The sequence below is a fragment of the Piliocolobus tephrosceles genome, chromosome 9 (genome assembly GCF_002776525.5).
Source record: "Piliocolobus tephrosceles isolate RC106 chromosome 9, ASM277652v3, whole genome shotgun sequence".
In the NCBI taxonomy this organism is placed as follows: Eukaryota; Metazoa; Chordata; class Mammalia; order Primates; family Cercopithecidae; genus Piliocolobus; species Piliocolobus tephrosceles.
Window position 1 is genome coordinate 111262640 of NC_045442.1, and position 17702 is coordinate 111280341.

Sequence of the window (17702 nt, forward strand, 5' to 3'; positions counted from 1 at the left end):
CCTGTATTAGTCTTTTCTCATGGCATACCCAAGACTGGGTAATTTATAAAGGAAACCAGTTTAATGGACTCACAGTTGTACATGGTTGGGGAGGTCTCACAATCGTGGTGGAAGGCAAAGGAGGAGCATAGGCATGTCTTACACGGTGGCAAGCAAGAGAGGGTGTGTGCAGGGGAACTCCCCTTTATAAAATCATCAGATCTCCTGAGACTTGTTCACTAATCATGAGAGCAGCACAGGAAAGACCTGCCCCCATGATTCAATTATCTCCCACGTGGTCCCTGGTCCCTCCCACAACATATGGGAATTACGGGAGCTACAGTTTAAGATGAGATTCAACTGGGGACACAGCCAAACCATATCAATACCCCTTCCTCTTTTTTGATTCTAAGTTCCTGAACTTAGTTTATCCTTCTCTGTATATAATGAAGCATCTTGTGCTGTGTGTTTTGTAGGGGCTCAAGAAATACTGATTGACTGAAATGAACAAGGAAAGAGCAAGCAAGCTATGTATTTAGCTGGAACCTTTTACATGAGACTCAAGTTTCATTTTGAAGAAACTCAGGTTAATGTGTAGATTATCTTGGCTTTGCCTCTTTAAACAGAGCTAAACAGAGCACAGATTGTCATAATGCAAGTTGCATGCTAGTATGTTTTAAGGAGAGAAACAAAAGGAGTGTCTTTATAGTAGTGTTTTCTTTGAAGAAGATAGAGATCATTCAGGACACTAGATTTTTTTCACTTATTTTTAGTCTCTTTACAAAGGAAAATGGCACTTTGAAGTCGCAATGATGATATAACCATCTGGTTGGGTTTGATCCCACCAGCTCTGCTAGGGGAAAACTTACTTCATATTGGCTGAATTGCTACATGAGTTTTAAAGGTAAAACAATTTGAGAAATTGAAAATGCAAAGCTGTCATTATTTTTACCACTGTGTGTACACATTTTAAGCACATGTGGTTCATAGTTCACTTTTCGAAAAATTCAATAGAACACTGTTCACCTAAATTTCAGAAAACATGCCTAATGTTGGTAGTTTAGAATCATCATATTTCTATTATATTTTATGACATGAGAGGACAGGATATGATTCATGGCTTATTGGGGCCACCTTTCAATTTTCCTCTTCCCCTTTTCATTTAATCCTTCAACAAAATTAATTAAATGCCTGGCACTATACTGGATATACACGATGAGGTCAAAAGACATACTTCTTGTGAGCAATTTCATTTAGATATATTCCTTTCTACTTTCACACAAAATTTAAGTTTCACTATTGAAGTCACTGGTTCTCCTTAAAGCCAGTGCTTCTTGACTCTGTATTTGATACCAATAGTATGATTCCTTTTCCTTGGGTTGAAGCAACAAAATCACCAAGGACTTCAATATTTTTCACACAAATCGTTGCGATATTCTTCCAGTTAAATGTGCTAACTTCAGTCTTTCTACACTTTAATGTATTATCCACACATCTATATTCATCTTCCTAAACTTTAAAACTTAAGGACTGGCGACTCAAACTATCCCTTACAGCATTTTGTAAAATGGACCCAACCTACTTTTGCAATCTTAGTATGCCATATCTTTTATAAAGATACCACTGACATAACTCAAACTCAATTATTTGCTATCCCAAACATACCCTACCCTTCCCCTCATCTGTATATTTACTCAGAATCTGCTACTCTGTGATCCTCTCTTCCTTCTCTACACAACAATAGAAATTCTGACATCCTCCAAGAAACACTTTAAACACCAATTTTTCTGTAGTCTTAACTCTCATTTAAGACTCAGAGATGTTTGACTAGTATCATCCCCGGAAACCCATAGCTTATCATTTGTATTTTCTTTTTCTGATTTCTGTTTGTTTTTTAATTTAGAGGTAGGGTCTTGCTCTGTTGCCCAGGCTGTAGTGCAGTGGTGTGGTCATAGCTCACTGCAGCCTCAAACTCCTGGACTCAAGGGATCCTCCTGCCTCAACCTCTCAAGTAGCTGAGACTACAGGTGCATGCCACCATACCAGCTAATTATTTTATTTTATTTATTTTATTTTCAGAGATAGAGTCTTGCTCTGCCAGCCAGGCTGTAGCACAATGGCATGACCACAGCTTGGTGCAGTCTCAAACTCCTGGCCTCAAGCGGTCCTCCTGCCTCAGCCTCCTGAGTAACTGGGACTACAGGAGCACCCCACCATGCCTGGTTAAGCTTCTAAATGTTTTTGTAGAGATAGGGTCTCTCAGTGTTACCCAGGCTTGTCTTGAACTCCTGGGCTCAAGTAATCCTCCTTCCTGGGCTTCCAAAGTAGCTGGGACTACAGGTGTGAGCCACTGCACCTGGGCATATTTCATCACTTGTATTTCCTAAGCAATTCCTCACATTCTGCTTCACTTTATATAATATTGCACTAAGCTACACAACTCGAAGGCAGAGGTAGACTTATTTACCATCACTCAGAGTAGGTGCTCAAAAAACTTCCATTTACTTGTTGATATTTCTGATTACAAATCTTCTTCTTCTGAATCCTAAGTAGCTTCTAGGTCTCATATTAAAGTATGGCCAAAAAAATGGCAATGCTTAACATGGTTTCCACACCATCCAAAAGACCCCTGGTAAGATTCAGTGAGGAAAAAGACTCTGTCTATGGTGCTTTGGGTATAGATGCTCACAGACTCTTTGTACATCTATAGAATTTCTTTTAATTTCTTCTTTACTTACTGTTCCATTTTTATGTGTTTTTCTCCTTCTTCCCTACCCCTGCATCATAAAGCCTACAGGGATATTCCCTGGCATTTTGCTTATCGCTTCTACTAGCACTTGAAGATTAAAATATTTCTGACTTCTGAGATACACAATAAAGAATGATAATTACTTTGCTGGGATATTGCTAATCTCTAAAATAACCTCTAAGCTGGTGGAGAAAAATAAAATTTAAAACATTTCAGCTGAATTTCAGCCTTTATTTGAAGACTCTCAAATGAGTTGTCAATCAAAATAGGTAACACTCAAGGAAAAAAATGATCAAAGCTAATGTGCATATGGTTGTGTGTTTTTGTGTATACATATGTGTGTATATATATGTACATATATTTTATGTTTATATATTTATATATTTTTATATTATATAGGTTTATATATATTTTATATATGTACATATATATAGCAAATATATACATTAAAAGAAAATTTAAGATCACCAGCAGCTTCATTAAGCAGCCTTTCTTTCTAGCTCTATTCCAACTTCTGCCATTTGGACAGTCTTACCAAACTACCAAAAAGGAATTAAAATTTCGAAGAAAAGCAGAGGTGATCTAGGTTGAAAATCATTGTAAATACTTTCTTTTCCTGCTGAGAAGTTTTTCCAATAACAATACCCTTTCTTTGGTTTTATTTATACCTATGGCTTTGTGATAAAACACAATGGTTTTATCAATAAATACCCATCTTGAAATACAGAGTACATTAAAATTAATAACTGCAGTCAAACCATAGATTACTTAAGGTGAATGGGTAGAAAACCACTTACCCCCAGTCGCTACAGTGATTTCACGTAGGAAGTGGCCATAAAATGGAAAATCAAAGGACAGATTCACTCTCTGCAAAAAACAACACCAGAGAAGAAGATCAACAATGTGTAGCATAGTAAATGTGAAATGAAGAGTCTTTCACTTAAAACAAAAATGAGATGCTTCTACTTTACCCCACAATTATTATAGTTTGCTTTTAAAACCTGAGTCCTCGGTGGTACTAAATAATATAATATTTTTTTCTGGTAGTTAAAAGTTTGAAGTACGTGAAAAGAATAAAGTTAACATCACCACTGCATTTTAGTTGTCCACTGAGTCATCAGTTCAGTCTTGATGATAAGCAACTTATTCTGAGGTTCTTTTTAGTTTGACTAGTTCCTCCAAAAATAGTAGAGCATGTTATGCCAAGATTTCATTGGATTAAAAATCACAAGCGATTTTATGTTACATCATTACATATTTAATTTGTTTTATGTACATCCCATAATGAAAAGCAGTTTCATGGAAGATGTCTTGCACCAATGGATCTAGAGCTGCAGACTTTTCTTTTTTTTTTTTTTTTGAGTCAGAGTTTTACTCTTTTGCCCAGGTTGGAGTGAAGTGACACAATCTCAGCTCACTGAAACCTCTGTCCCTCTGGGTTCAAACAATTCTCTTGCCTAAGCTTCCCAAGTAGCTGGGATTACAGGCACCTGCCACCATGCCTGGCTAATTTTTGTATTTTTAGTAGAGATGGGGTTTCACCATGTTGGCCAGGCTGGTCTCGAACTCCTGACCTTAGGTGATCCACCTGCCTCAGCCTCTCAAACTGCTAGGATTACAGGCATGAGCCACGACACTCGGCTGACCTGCAGACATTTTTATCTTTCAAATACAATCAGCTCTCCAAATTTAGCATATTATGTCCACTCTTAAAAATACAAGAGCTGTAGGATAAACAATATTGGTTACTGGAGAGCTACTTTTACTTGGTTTGGAGTACACTACAGATATTTAGGGAGACAGTTCCTAGATTGCACCCTTCGTTTTCATAAAATGGGGCCACGAGCTTTAGCTTTTAGTTTTTAACTATACAGGTATATAGTGCCTATTTTTAAATATATATATACATATATGTATATATAAAAATGTTAAATATATATTTATATATATATATTTATATATATGTGTGTATATGTATCTGTTAAAACCCAAAACATAAAAAAATCCTAATCTTTATTTTATGTTTGAAATGATATTAAGTAGATATATTATTATTAGACAAGAAACAAGAAAAAAAAAAAAAAAATGGCAAAAACCGCAATTACTTTTGCACCAACCAAATATAATACAGATGATCAACTGAAATAGAAGTATCCAGAGGGAAAGTAATTAGTTGGTTGAGAGCCCAACAGCACACATGTACAAACTACCTATAGTAACTGGCTATTACATTAAAATTCCACAATTACTATATTGTATCTCTCCCAATATACAAATTTTAAAAGTAGAAAAGTGTATCTATATTGAATTTAGCTTTTTCCAATTTTGCAAATGATTGCTTTTTTATAGCCATCACGATTTCTAATGACTTATTTGACACAAAAGTAATCACTCAAAATTTAAAGCAACTTTCAATTAGATTTTCTTTTTAATGCAAGCCTCATCTTTATAAAAGATTTATGATCATTTTTATTTTGTGCTAACAGGAGCAGCAAAACTCATTTTCATGGAGCTAACTGAAATAAGTGGTCACTAAGAACCCTAAAATGAAGGAAGGATTCAATGGCAGGATCATTTATCTCAAAGATGTCAGGAATAATTTTATAAAAACACTTGCTTAATATATTGTTTTCCATCATTCTAATTTATTTCCATGCTCATCAGTAAATTGGTAAAATTTACCTTATGCATTCTCACTTTTAGAGTCAGAGTTTGATTTAAACATATATCTCTAATGAACCCTAACAATTACCACCAAATATGAATGAAAAGACTAGGATATGAGTTTCTCAGTCACTGTAAGTATTCAAATATGTTTGGAATTAGATTAAGATACAGGGATACAGATTTAAGCTAAAGACCTTTTCTTGAAGACAAATAGATCTTCAAAGGAAATTTGCAAATACATCAATAATTCTGACTGAGAAGGTTCCCTGTTGAAATGACAAGTTTTCCTGAGTTAACACCATTGCCTGCTTCACTCTGATATGGAATCACGATGGCAATCTAGGAAGATACTGTCTGCTAAACAGTTGTGTAATCCATTCATTTCTTGCCAGTCACTACTGACACTCTTCTCCAAACATCAGTCACTATCATTGCAATAACTTCCTCATAAGTGTCATGGCTCTATTTTTCTTTAAATTCATTCTGTATGCCACGGCCTCAACTCCCAGGCCACAGGCCATGGCCTGTTAGGAACTGGGCTATGCAGCAGGCAACCCAGGGAAGCTTCGTCTGTATTTACAGCTGCTCCCCATGGCTTGCGTTACTGCCTGAGCTCTGCCTCCTGTCAGATCAGCAGTGGCAGCATTAGATTCTCATAGGAGCGTGAACCCTATTGTGAACTGCACTGGCGAGGGATCTAGGTTGCATGCTCCTTATGAGACCTAATGCCTGATGATCCATCACTGTCATCCATTACACCCAGATGGGACCTTCTCATTAAAGGTAAACAACTTCAGGACTCTCACTGATTTTATATTATGGTGAGTTGTATAATCATTTCATTATATATTGTAATGTAATAATAATAGAAATAAAGTGCACAATAAAGGTAATATGCTTGAACCATCCCAAAACCATCTCCTCCTACCCTCTGTGGAAAAACTGTCTTTCAAGAAACTGGTTCCTGGTGCCAAAATGGTTGGGGCTTGCTGCTGTGTATTACCTAGCATATCACTCCCCCACTTGAAATCATTCAATCTAGAATCCCATTCTCGCTGAGAGTCATGCCAACATGGTGAACATGAGTTCTAGGGCACACCATGAACTAGTCCCTGCTATTTGACAACTTTCGCCCTCATACTCTCTGCTCCAGTCAGCCATAGGCAACATCTTTTAGTTCCTTGCACTTGCTACCCTTAGCTCTTGTCTGTGGTACAGATACGTGACATCCCTTCTGATGACAATATGCTCTCAATCTTGGTCGGTCATGGCTTCCATATTCTTCAAGCCTTGGCTTAGCTTGGATTACCCCTAAAGCCAATCTTGATATTTGGACTTAGGGGCAGACAGTTTATTTGGAAGGTAATCCCAGATGGCACTTGCTCAAGGAACTAGGAAAAGTGAGACAAGGAAAAAGGAAAAAAAAAAAAAAAAACAATAGCAGGTATAGTATTGGACATGTTATCATTATAACCAATTGGGCCTCAGTCCCCATGGACTGAGCAACAGTAGAGAAAAAAAACGAAACAAAACAAAAACATGCCTCAGAATCATTTAACCGGAGGTCAGGAGGCTGGGACATTCATCTTTCCAATCCTACAGGAAGGACTTTGTGATTAATTGGACTCAAAAGTTTGGAGTGAGTGAGAGACATCTGGAGTCAAGCACAGATTTCTAAGATTTCTAGCTGATTGACTGGTGAACCACAGTGTCACCAATTGAGATTATGAATGCAGGAAGAAGAGCCATTTTGGATAGCCGTGAGTAAGAAAACTTGCTGTGTTACTAATTAGTTATGCATCCTTTAATTAAATAATAAATGACCCCAAATATGATGTAAAAGAAAGGACTCTTCTGCAACTAAAGAGGCTAACAGAACCCTGGGCATTGTCATAAAAAGCAACGTCAATGAAAACGTCACAGCGCTTTGGGAGGCTGAGGGGGCGGATCACGAGGTCAGGAGATGGAGACCATCCTGGCTAACACAGTGAAACCCCGTCTCTACTAAAAACACAAAAAACTAGGTGGGCGTGGTGGTGGGCACCTGTAGTCCCAGCTACTCGGAAGGAGAATGGCATGAACCCGGGAGGCAGAGCTTGCAGTGAGCTGAGATCGTGCCACTGCACTCCAAACTGAGCGACAGAGCAAGACTCTGTCTCAAAAAAAAAAAAAAAAAAAAAAAAAAATGTAATACTGAAGCAATGGTGTATTTACTACAGCTTAAACATTGTGTGCTCTTGGATTTCATCCTTAAGAAATATTTAACCTGAAAGAAAAAGAAATATTCAAGAAAATGGTGGTGGGAAGACCCAACAAATGGATTAAGAGTCTTGACAAAATAGAAAATAAAAACTCTGAAGTAAAATATTAAAGAACATAAAAGGTATAAATAAAATCAACTGAATTTGCTAACCACTTTCTTAAAATCTCTGGAAAAGGGTTAGCTATTTGAAAGAAGGGGAAATGGTAACTTTGAGACAAACAAAAGAAGTATTATGTCTTCATATGGTAGAAAATAAAATTATGAAACATTTTTTGAAGACTCGGTCGAAGTGTACAGAGTCCAGGTGGTTTGCAGTAAATTTATGGCACCTACATCATATATTACTGTGCCTTAAGGCCACATCATGCTTTCCCAAAACATACCCTATTACAATTTCTGGGGGCAACAGACTATCAGACTCCTTCAGGTCATACTCCTAGATTTCTGAGTGTGTCTACACCTCTTCTTGCCTTCTTTACATATTTTTCCTATGTTAATTGCTATCCATTTTCACACTAATTATTACAATCTCTGCTAATTCTTTTTTAATAACACAGGAATTATAATCCAAAATATACTCAATTCCCATTTGACTTGTTTGCCTATTTCTCAGTAGTATTGCAAGGATGAATTAATTAGTCAACGCCTCAAAACCTTGAATACAGAAACCTTTGAATAAAGAGTTAGGAATGCGGAATGGGCACATCTATAATCCTCAAAGTCATGTTTTAAAATGTCACTAATAAAAGCTTCTTTTTGTTTTAGGACAGTTTCTTATTTACCGTCATAAAGTCATACTTTTCTGACTCCCCAAGTCTTTTTATTTCAGCTTTATAAGACATAAGCCTGCTGAAAGTGGCTTGCAGGAAGAAAGTTAGTAGTCACCATGGTTTTCATAATTGCTGATCTCATGAGTTTATCATGGCAAAGGATCAAAAGAATACAATGAGCAACCACTTATTCAAGAATGAATTAATAATCATTAGGTTTTACACACATATTTTAATATTCTATTTTTATTCATTCAAATAATTATGTTTGAGGGGCACGTATTTGTCTCCTAAAACTCTCAAATAGGTGAGATGTTATTCTTATTGGTAAAGTGGTATTTATGATTTTTTTTCAATAAACAATTTCAAATATAAGATCAAATAAATATTGTCACATTATTTTCAGTTCATTTATTTATGTCAAGTATTAACTTTGCGAGTTGTAAAATAAAAGAAAAATTATATTTGCTTTATTTACATAAATATTTCTAGTATATTGGTGTATTTCCAGTAATATTTACATCTCTAATTCATAAAAATGATTCAACAAACACCATATATCTATGATAAATTTAACTGGGATGTGATATTTTCTTCCAAGATACATGTAACAATTTACTAACTTTATTGAAACTGTGTAAGGTCCATATAAAAGTTATTCACCTATAAATGCTTAGAATAGATTATTGTTGTCTTGCTCCTTTATTCATCATAAAACACATATTTTATAGTCTTCTTTAATGGAAGTATATGGAACTGTATTTTTAAATATTTAATCGCTCTTTCCAAATTATTGAATGCTTTAGCATGGGTTTGGCGTCTCAGAGACCTGAAATTACATTTCAGCTTTGGTATTTAGTAACTGTGCGATTTCATACATTATTTAACCTTTTTCATTTTTTAAATTTATTTATTATTTATTTATTTATTGAGACGGAGTCTCACTCTGCCACCAGGCTGGAATGCAATGGCACGATCTTGGCTCACTGCAACCTCTGCCTCCCAAGTTCAAGCGATTCTCCTTCCTCAGCCTCCCTAGTAGCTGGGACTACAGGCATGCGCCACCACACCCAGCTAATTTTTGTAATTTTAGTAGAGATGGAGTTTCACCTTATTGGCCAGGATGGCCTTGATCTCTTGGCCTTGTGATCCGCCCACCTCGACTTCCCAAAGTGCTGGAATTACAGGTGTGAGCCACCGTGCCCGGACTATTTAATCTTTTAAAGCCATAGTTTGCTCATCTGTAAGGTCAAGACACTTCTTCAAAAGGTTATCATAAGGATCAAATGATCAAATAATACCTGGACCATCATAAGTATTGAGTCAATGAAGTATAACAATATACTGTGTACATGAAGGTGTCTAGCAATAGTTCTTTAAAACTAGTTTCCTAAACAAGTATAGCTCCTTATTTGATTCCTAATAAATAGCTGAACATGATTTATGTTCTTTCAAATACACCAGTGCATTATCACAGCTCTTAAAGAATTAAACCAATTCTGGTTAATTGTTTTTCTAATAGAATCGTTATCTCAATTAGACATGTTTCTAGGCAATGTTATGATGTCTTCATTTTTGTTATATTAAAATAATCATAATTATTGTATATGCAGGTGTTAAAAGAATGAAATTAACATTTAATATATCAGACATTATGCTAAGTATTTTGCCTGTATTTAGCAATAATGAATGCTAAAATCAGGTAGAGGTACAATGAGAAGCAGGACATTTGTATAGTCTCAAAGCATCTTTCAACAAGATTTTTTTAATTACAAAAGGAAAAAATGGTAGCTTTACAGTGAAAAGACAAAACCTGTTAGGCATCACCTTAACCAGGTAATCAAAATTAACCTCACCACTAATGAGACTTATTATCATCATGTACCTCCTGATATGATGCACGAGGAAGGACAAAATATCATCCCCATTATAGTATTGCCAAAAACAGAGACCTACATTTAATCATGAAGCAAGAGTAGACACTCAAAATCAGGGACATTGTACAGAATAACTGGCCAATACTCTTTAAGAGTGTCAAGTTCATGAAAGACAAAGACTGAGGAATTGTTATACATTGAAGGAGGCTAGAATATTTAACAAATAAATGCTATATGGGTCCTAAGTTGGATCTTGAATAAGAAAAAATAATTTGCAGACAACTAGGAAAATTGGAATAAGGCCCATGGATTATTTAAGAATATAGTACCAATGCAAATTTGTTGAGACTGTCAATGGTACCGTGGGTACATACGGTGTTAAAATTTACAGCACTAGGTGAAATCTACGTGGAAACTCTTTAAAAATTTTTTGCAAGTTTTTTATAAATCTGAAATTATTTCAAAACAAAATTTTACAAAAATAAAGGACGAGTGATAAATTCAAATCACCAGTAGGCATTAGAGCGAAGACTTCAATCCAAACATGTTGGGCTCCAAAACCCTGCGTTTTGACAACTGTATATTTTCTGTATTTCTTCTTTTATACTACGTGATTCGTTTCCCACCTGTTATAAACCTTCAGTGACTGTGTTTTCTATATGGAATCTTTAATATTGTCAGTCTTTCACTCTTGGTAGACATAACAACATAATTTTCTTTAAAAATTAGTAATAGTAAAACATCATTCGAAAGCACCTAGACGCATGAGGCCAGAGACACAAAAGAGAGAAAATTTGAGAAAGGTGAAGAGCAGTCTAATTAGATCAAATGCACCAAATCACAGGGACTGGGCTAAGAGAGCACCAAGCTGGGCTGAGCCATTGCACCACTGGCCACACCTGGGCCTAGGCACAACAGGGGGTCCCTGCTCACCCAGTGACCAGCCCAGTCTCAACGACTTCATTTTTTTTTTTTTTTTTTTTTCACATTCTAGGATCAGATGTTTTCATTTCTTACCCTCTAAGGATAGTTCCAGGAGCATGTCTTCTAAATGTATAAAACATTTACTTTCTTTTTTAAAATTCTCAATGGTAATTGTCATTTCGTGCTTTATTCCCCTATTAAACTGAAATAACTTTGCTTATAAAAGTAATGTAGGCCAGGTGCGGTGGCTCATACTTGTAATCCCAGTGCTTTGGGAGTCAGGAGGATCACTTGAGGCCAGGAGTTTGACACCAGCCTGGGCAAAACAGCAAGACCCTGTCTCCACAAAAATAAAAAAGAATTAGCCAGGCATGTTGGCCTGTAATCCCCGCTACTCGGGAGGCTGAGGCAGGAGGATTGCTTGAGCCTAGGAGACCCAGGCTGCAGTGAGCTGTGATCACACCACTGCAATCCAGCCTGGGTGACAGAGCAAGACCATGTCTCTAAAAATATAAAAAAAAAAAGTAATATAAACTAAAATGTGGTTGACAGAAAAACATTAAAATTGGCAGGCTTTCACAACAAGCAAATATCAAAGAGGGAAAATAAAACATGGAGAGGCATATATTTGAAAAAGAGCATTGCAAACTTCTTTGTTATACCATAAAGTAAGATCCTGCTTCCAGGCCCTAAGTGAGCCTAGTGTATCCCAAAATAAAATAGCACAGTGGGCAGGATCATAATAATGCTTTTACCACGTAGAATTTTTTTTAATGGGATTTTAACCATTCTTATACTCTGGGAGGAGTTGACAGACATGGGTCATTAATCCAGTCCCTGAAAACACTGGAAACCTAATTAAAAGATCAAAATATTCATGGAAAGGGGCTGATTAATATACAAATGTACAAACAAAGAACTGGCTACTTCTTTGAGAATAAAGTCCATCAACTGAATTGATTTTCCGAGTTAGAAATTCTAACCCCTTCAGCACTTTTTACATAGCAGAACTTAGAACTTAATTAATCCTGGCTATTGAATGGCACTCTTCAAGGGAATATTCATGAATTGGAAAACAAAACGTAAACACTTGCAATTAGCTGATGCTGGTGCACATGAACTTGAGAATAAGTGAACAATCACCGTATCTTTTGACCTCTCTTACTGCATGGTTCCCAGCAAACACGTGGCTACAGTAGCTTGCCTGTACTTGCAAACGCTGAGAATTATTCATACTAGTTATGTGATATTTACAATTCTGGCAGAGTTCAGAGAGTCCAGCTGTTCAGGGATACAGAAAGAGTGTGACAGGATTTTATAGAGAACCCTTCAAGGACACATGGGGTTTGGGTGAGAGCCAGAAGGAATTGCTTCTAGATTTTTCATGCTACCCTAGAAGCAAGTCAAGAGAGTTCTCCAAGCTTCTCAAACCTCAAGGTGCAAATGAATCACCTAGGGTTCCTGTAACAATTCAGATCCAGATTCAGGGGGCAGAAATCCTGCATTTCTAGCAAGCTCCTGGTGCTTCTGATACTGCCCCCTGAACCCCACTTTGAGTAACAAAGCTCTGTGTTATATAAGTGGTCTTTGAAACTCCAAAATCATTGCTGTAAGGAAACTTTGGCAAGAGTGAAATAGGTTAAAAGGAAGAATAGACTTGTTTCTGGAAAACATAATCTCACTTTACCAGGTAGCACTTGTATGCCCTAAAATTTTCCATTGACACAACTGACATCTAGAGGTTCCTGCTAGCCAAGTGTCTTTAAAACTACGGTTTGCAAAGCCTGAAGGTTGTGACGTTTTTGTGACATCCTTGATCAATGATCCTCAAACAGGGCAAGACAAAAAAATATTTCGTTGTGTTTATCGTTCAGATAATGGAAAGGTCCTTCCTTTTCTCAGTTGATAACAATCTGCCTTTCAGGCAACAAACTCCCTAATTTCCAGTCAGTGGAAGATGATTGTTTTTAAAGGTAAATGTTTGCATAATAATTATTATTATCGACGTAACAGGTATCTTGGACACTATTCCAGGTATCACTTTAAGCCTTGTACAAATGCTAAATTATTTAGTCCTAATGACCAACCTTAGGAGGTAAGTACTGTTATTACTTCCATTTAATAGATGAGGAAGTGATTAAGAAAGAGTTAATAACATGCTCAATGTTAAACCTCACATTTGGCAAAGTGAGGACTCACATCCAGGCAGTCTGGTTCCAAGTCCATGCGTTTTGACACTACTCCACTGACATGTTAGGATGAAACGTTCCTAACACACAGGAATGATGAATCCTCTAGGTGATGGGTACCCCAAATGCTCCAACTTGATCATTACACATTCTATGCATGTAACAAAATATCACCTGCACCCCATAAATATGTAAAATATTATGTACCAATTAGAAAATATTTGAAATTCAGTGGGTAAAGTTCACGAGTGAAGTGACTAAATAATTCAAAATTCAATTGCTGATTGAAATTGAAATTTACACCAAGTTCAATTTTCCTTCTTCATCCTCCTTTGCTAACTTCTCTTTTTTAAAAAAATTATTGGCCGGGCCCGGTGGCTCAAGCCTGTAATCCCAGCACTTTGGGAGGCCGAGACGGGCGGATCACGAGGTCAGGAGATCGAGACCATCCTGGCTAACACGGTGAAACCCCGTCTCTACTAAAAAATACAAAAAACTAGCCGGGCGAGGTGGCGGGCACCTATAGTCCCAGCTACTCGGGAGGCTGAGGCAGGAGAATGGCGTGAACTCGGGAGGCGGAGCTTGCAGTGAGCTGAGATCCGGCCACTGCACTCCAGCCTGGGCGACAGAGTGAGACTCCGTCTCAAAAAAAAAAAAAAAAAAAAAATTATTTGGAAATAATCTCAAATTGAAAGAAAAGTTACAAAAAATAATATAAAGAGCCCCCCCACCTCTTTTTTTAAATGCAGATTCATGTTTTCCATTTGGCCACATTTGTCAACTTTCTGATTTTTTTTCGAAAAACTAAGTAAATTGATGCTTCTCAACACAGCGTCCAAGAATTGCTCCCTTATGACATCCTTGGCATCCTACAGTTTAGCCCACATGGAATCAGGACTAATGTGCTTTACCTTGGCACAGTTATTAAACTTGAACCTTACTTGGCATTTCTTTACAGACAGATGCTGCAGGGTAGGAAATTTCTGGCAATCTATCATTAATAGAGAGTGGCTAATAGGGTTTCACTTCTAGCCCCATTGGAATTCTAACAGAGCACCTGTAGCAAAATGAAAAAAAGGATGCCTATTCTCTGGGACTGGGAATTCCAGGCATACTAGACATTCTGATGGGAAGGCAGTTTATAAACAATCCACATAAAAAGGGATGAGTTTGTGTCCTTTGTAGCGACATGGATGCAGCTGGAAACCATCATTCTCAGCAAACTATCGCAAGAACAGAAAACCAAACACCGCATGTTCTCACTCATAGGTGGGAATTGAACAATGAGATCACCTGGACTGGGGAAGGGGAACATCACACACTGGGGCCTATTATCGCGGGCCGGGGACGGGGATGGCACTGGGAATTATACCTGATGTAAATGACGAGTTGATGAGTGCTGACGAGTTGATGGGTGCAGCATACCAACATGGAACAAGTATACATATGTAACAAACCTGCACATTGTGCACATGTACCCTAGAACTTAAAGTATAATAATAAAAAATAAATAAATACTTAAAAAAAAAAAAAGAAAAAACAATCCACATAGACACTTGGCCATTTTGCATAGGGTATTATCCATCCATCACCTAAGTGATATGCTATAATTAGGTAGGAAGGAACAGACAAAAATAAAGATATTGGAACCAGGTATAAAAAATATTTTAAAAATATACTGAAATACTAACCTGCCCAGGAAATCTCAATCCTCAAACACAATATTTTATAATTTAAGATTTTTCACAAGAATTAAGATTATCTGCTTTCAGATGTATTTACTCTAAAAAAGTTATATTCCATTTACAGTTTGCTAAATTTTCTGTTATGAAACATTTTCTTTCAAAGGAGTCATGTAACATCTTTATCATTTAATAACTTTAGGATGAGAATATGTTTTACACTCATGTTATCTAAAATTAAACTGTCCTAAGTCTTCATAGGCTCCTGAAGAGAAGACAGAAAAGATGATAAGAAATAAGTTGGAAAAGAGAATCTCAGGTGAAAGGCAGAGTAAATACACTTGTTTATTGCACCTGAGACATGGTTGAGGGGTCTCCTTTTTAGCAGCGTTTATGGTTATAAAAAAGTTTAATATGAAACCTTCTAACAGGGTTTATCAGAAACCTAAAATGTTTGCCTCACTTGTGACTTTAAAAGGTGAATAGATATTTATCTAACTAGAATTATTTTATATCCATCACTGGTAACAGAGAATGTATTATATTACCTTCCATGACTAATGTTATGTAAAAAATGGTGCTCATCCTTCAGTAAAGACCTAAGATGAAGAAATAAGATTAAATTGTAATGAAATAGGAACTCAAATACGATCTGTCAAATAAGGCAACTTCTTGCTTTGGGAAGCTAAGATTTCTTACATGAAGAAGAAATGGATCAATGTGAATTTCTTAAGGCAGCTGTCCTTAAGGCTCTTCAAAGTCCTTTCCATGTCTAAAATTTGGTTCCTAGATTCAGGAAGAATAGTAAGAGTAGATTAAATTATTAGTAATGTATTTATGTAATTATGTCAGTAAAAGGAGTTAACTTCAGCATATTAGGTGGGCCTAGGGAATGTTTAATCTGTCGTAAGTGCCATTGGCAGGACAGGGGTAGACTGTTCCATGTACTTATTGGCTTCCAGGCCCGTGCACCAGCCCGTTTCCCAGGCATGCAGAGAAATACAACTCAGTCACTCGAACCGTATTACTTTTGTGCAATGAAAAAGAGTCAGGCCCTGGAATAATACTTGGGACAAAAGGGATTAACCTCAAGTTTGGTAAGTGACCTAAGTATAATTCAAGTAAAATGAATTAATAGTGGAATTTCTTAAACTACATAAGTAACTATAAAGTGCCGTAACATTTCATTTTAATATATTGTATGTGGTAGGCAGGACAGACATTACTATCACAACTACTTAGTACAGGAAGAAATTGACAGGGAATTTAGGGATTTGCCCAAGGTCTCATAGTTGTAAGAAACTTGAATTTGGATCTCATGATGCCAAATCCTATGCTTTTGAATCCCTGTTATTTTTTAAACAAATTAATCCATGATTACTTTGGAGTGTACATCTGTTTCGTAGGACACTGAAGACTAGGACACACCTTTTAAATATCCAAAGAGAATTCCTTTACTATTTTGCAACTACGAATTTTCTGAGTATTTAGAATTTGATTAGAGCAAAAATATGAATAGTATTCAATAAAATATTACATTATGTCGAGTATGTTTCTTCCTTTATGTACATAGAAGACTTTATTCAACTGAAATTAAGCTACAGAGACATATGCAGATACGATTTATCCCAGTCTGTTATCAAACTGGAGGAAAATCCTATGAGCAAAGACAAGTAAGACCAGGTTGATAAACTTGTGTCTCATTTGAATTGAAGCAACTCAAAAGACAGAATGCAGCAAGTTTATTCAACCAGTCAAACGTAAGAGTAAATAAAAAGCAACCTATTATTAGACATTACGAACAGAACTCAGGCAAAAACATACAGTCTAGATAATAGCCTAATAGAGAAAGCAAATTATATTGCCTTTCAATTTAATCATTTTGAAAAATGAGCACTTATCAACAGATTTTTTGATGCACAGAAAAAAATAAATGTGTCCAATATGAAAAACCAACTTACTAAAGTCACCATCAGCAGCCAAATTTAGTTCTCCCAACTTAAACATTATGCAAATATGAGACTCATTGCTAACTGAAGCAGAGTTACTTTCCTGAAGGGAATAAAGGAAATCTCCAGAAAACTTAATTTTTAAATGAATTTTTCTATGTATATTCAAGTAGTCAGAAATGTCATCAAAGACAGTTCAATATAAAAATTTTAAACAATCAACACATAAAAAGTCAAACAAGTTTCATCAGAAACCTTACCTGCATTATGACAGAGATAGAGTGAGATAGACAGAGAATAGTACTTCAACCATTTCATTTTGCTGCTGTTTCATATTCCTACCAACATATAGAAAGATTAAAAAATATTTAAGCCAGAGTATGTTTATGTCTGGCAAACAGTATATTGGCAATTGCTTGGCATAAAATATATAAATAGAAAGATATAGATAGAAATATAGAAATATATCAATCATCTTTACCTATCTATCCATCCATCCATCTATTAATATATCTGTCTACCTATCTTTCCATCTACCCATCCGTCTATCCTATACCTAGATCTCTAGCCATTCTTCCACCCATCATCCATCCATCTATCCATCTGTCCATCCATCCATCCATCCATCCATCCATCCATCCATCCATCCATCC

The 17702-nt window shown here is 36.3% G+C and overlaps 1 protein-coding gene across 1 annotated transcript in view; it reads right to left on the bottom strand.

Moving 5' to 3' along the window:
• Positions 1 to 17702, bottom strand: part of PLXDC2 (plexin domain containing 2) — a 472622-nt gene that overhangs the window by 214041 nt on the left and 240879 nt on the right. The window contains exon 5 of the mRNA XM_023223192.2: positions 3526 to 3595. Within this exon, the coding sequence (XP_023078960.1) occupies positions 3526 to 3595 (70 nt within the window). The remainder of the gene's footprint in view (positions 1 to 3525; positions 3596 to 17702) is intronic.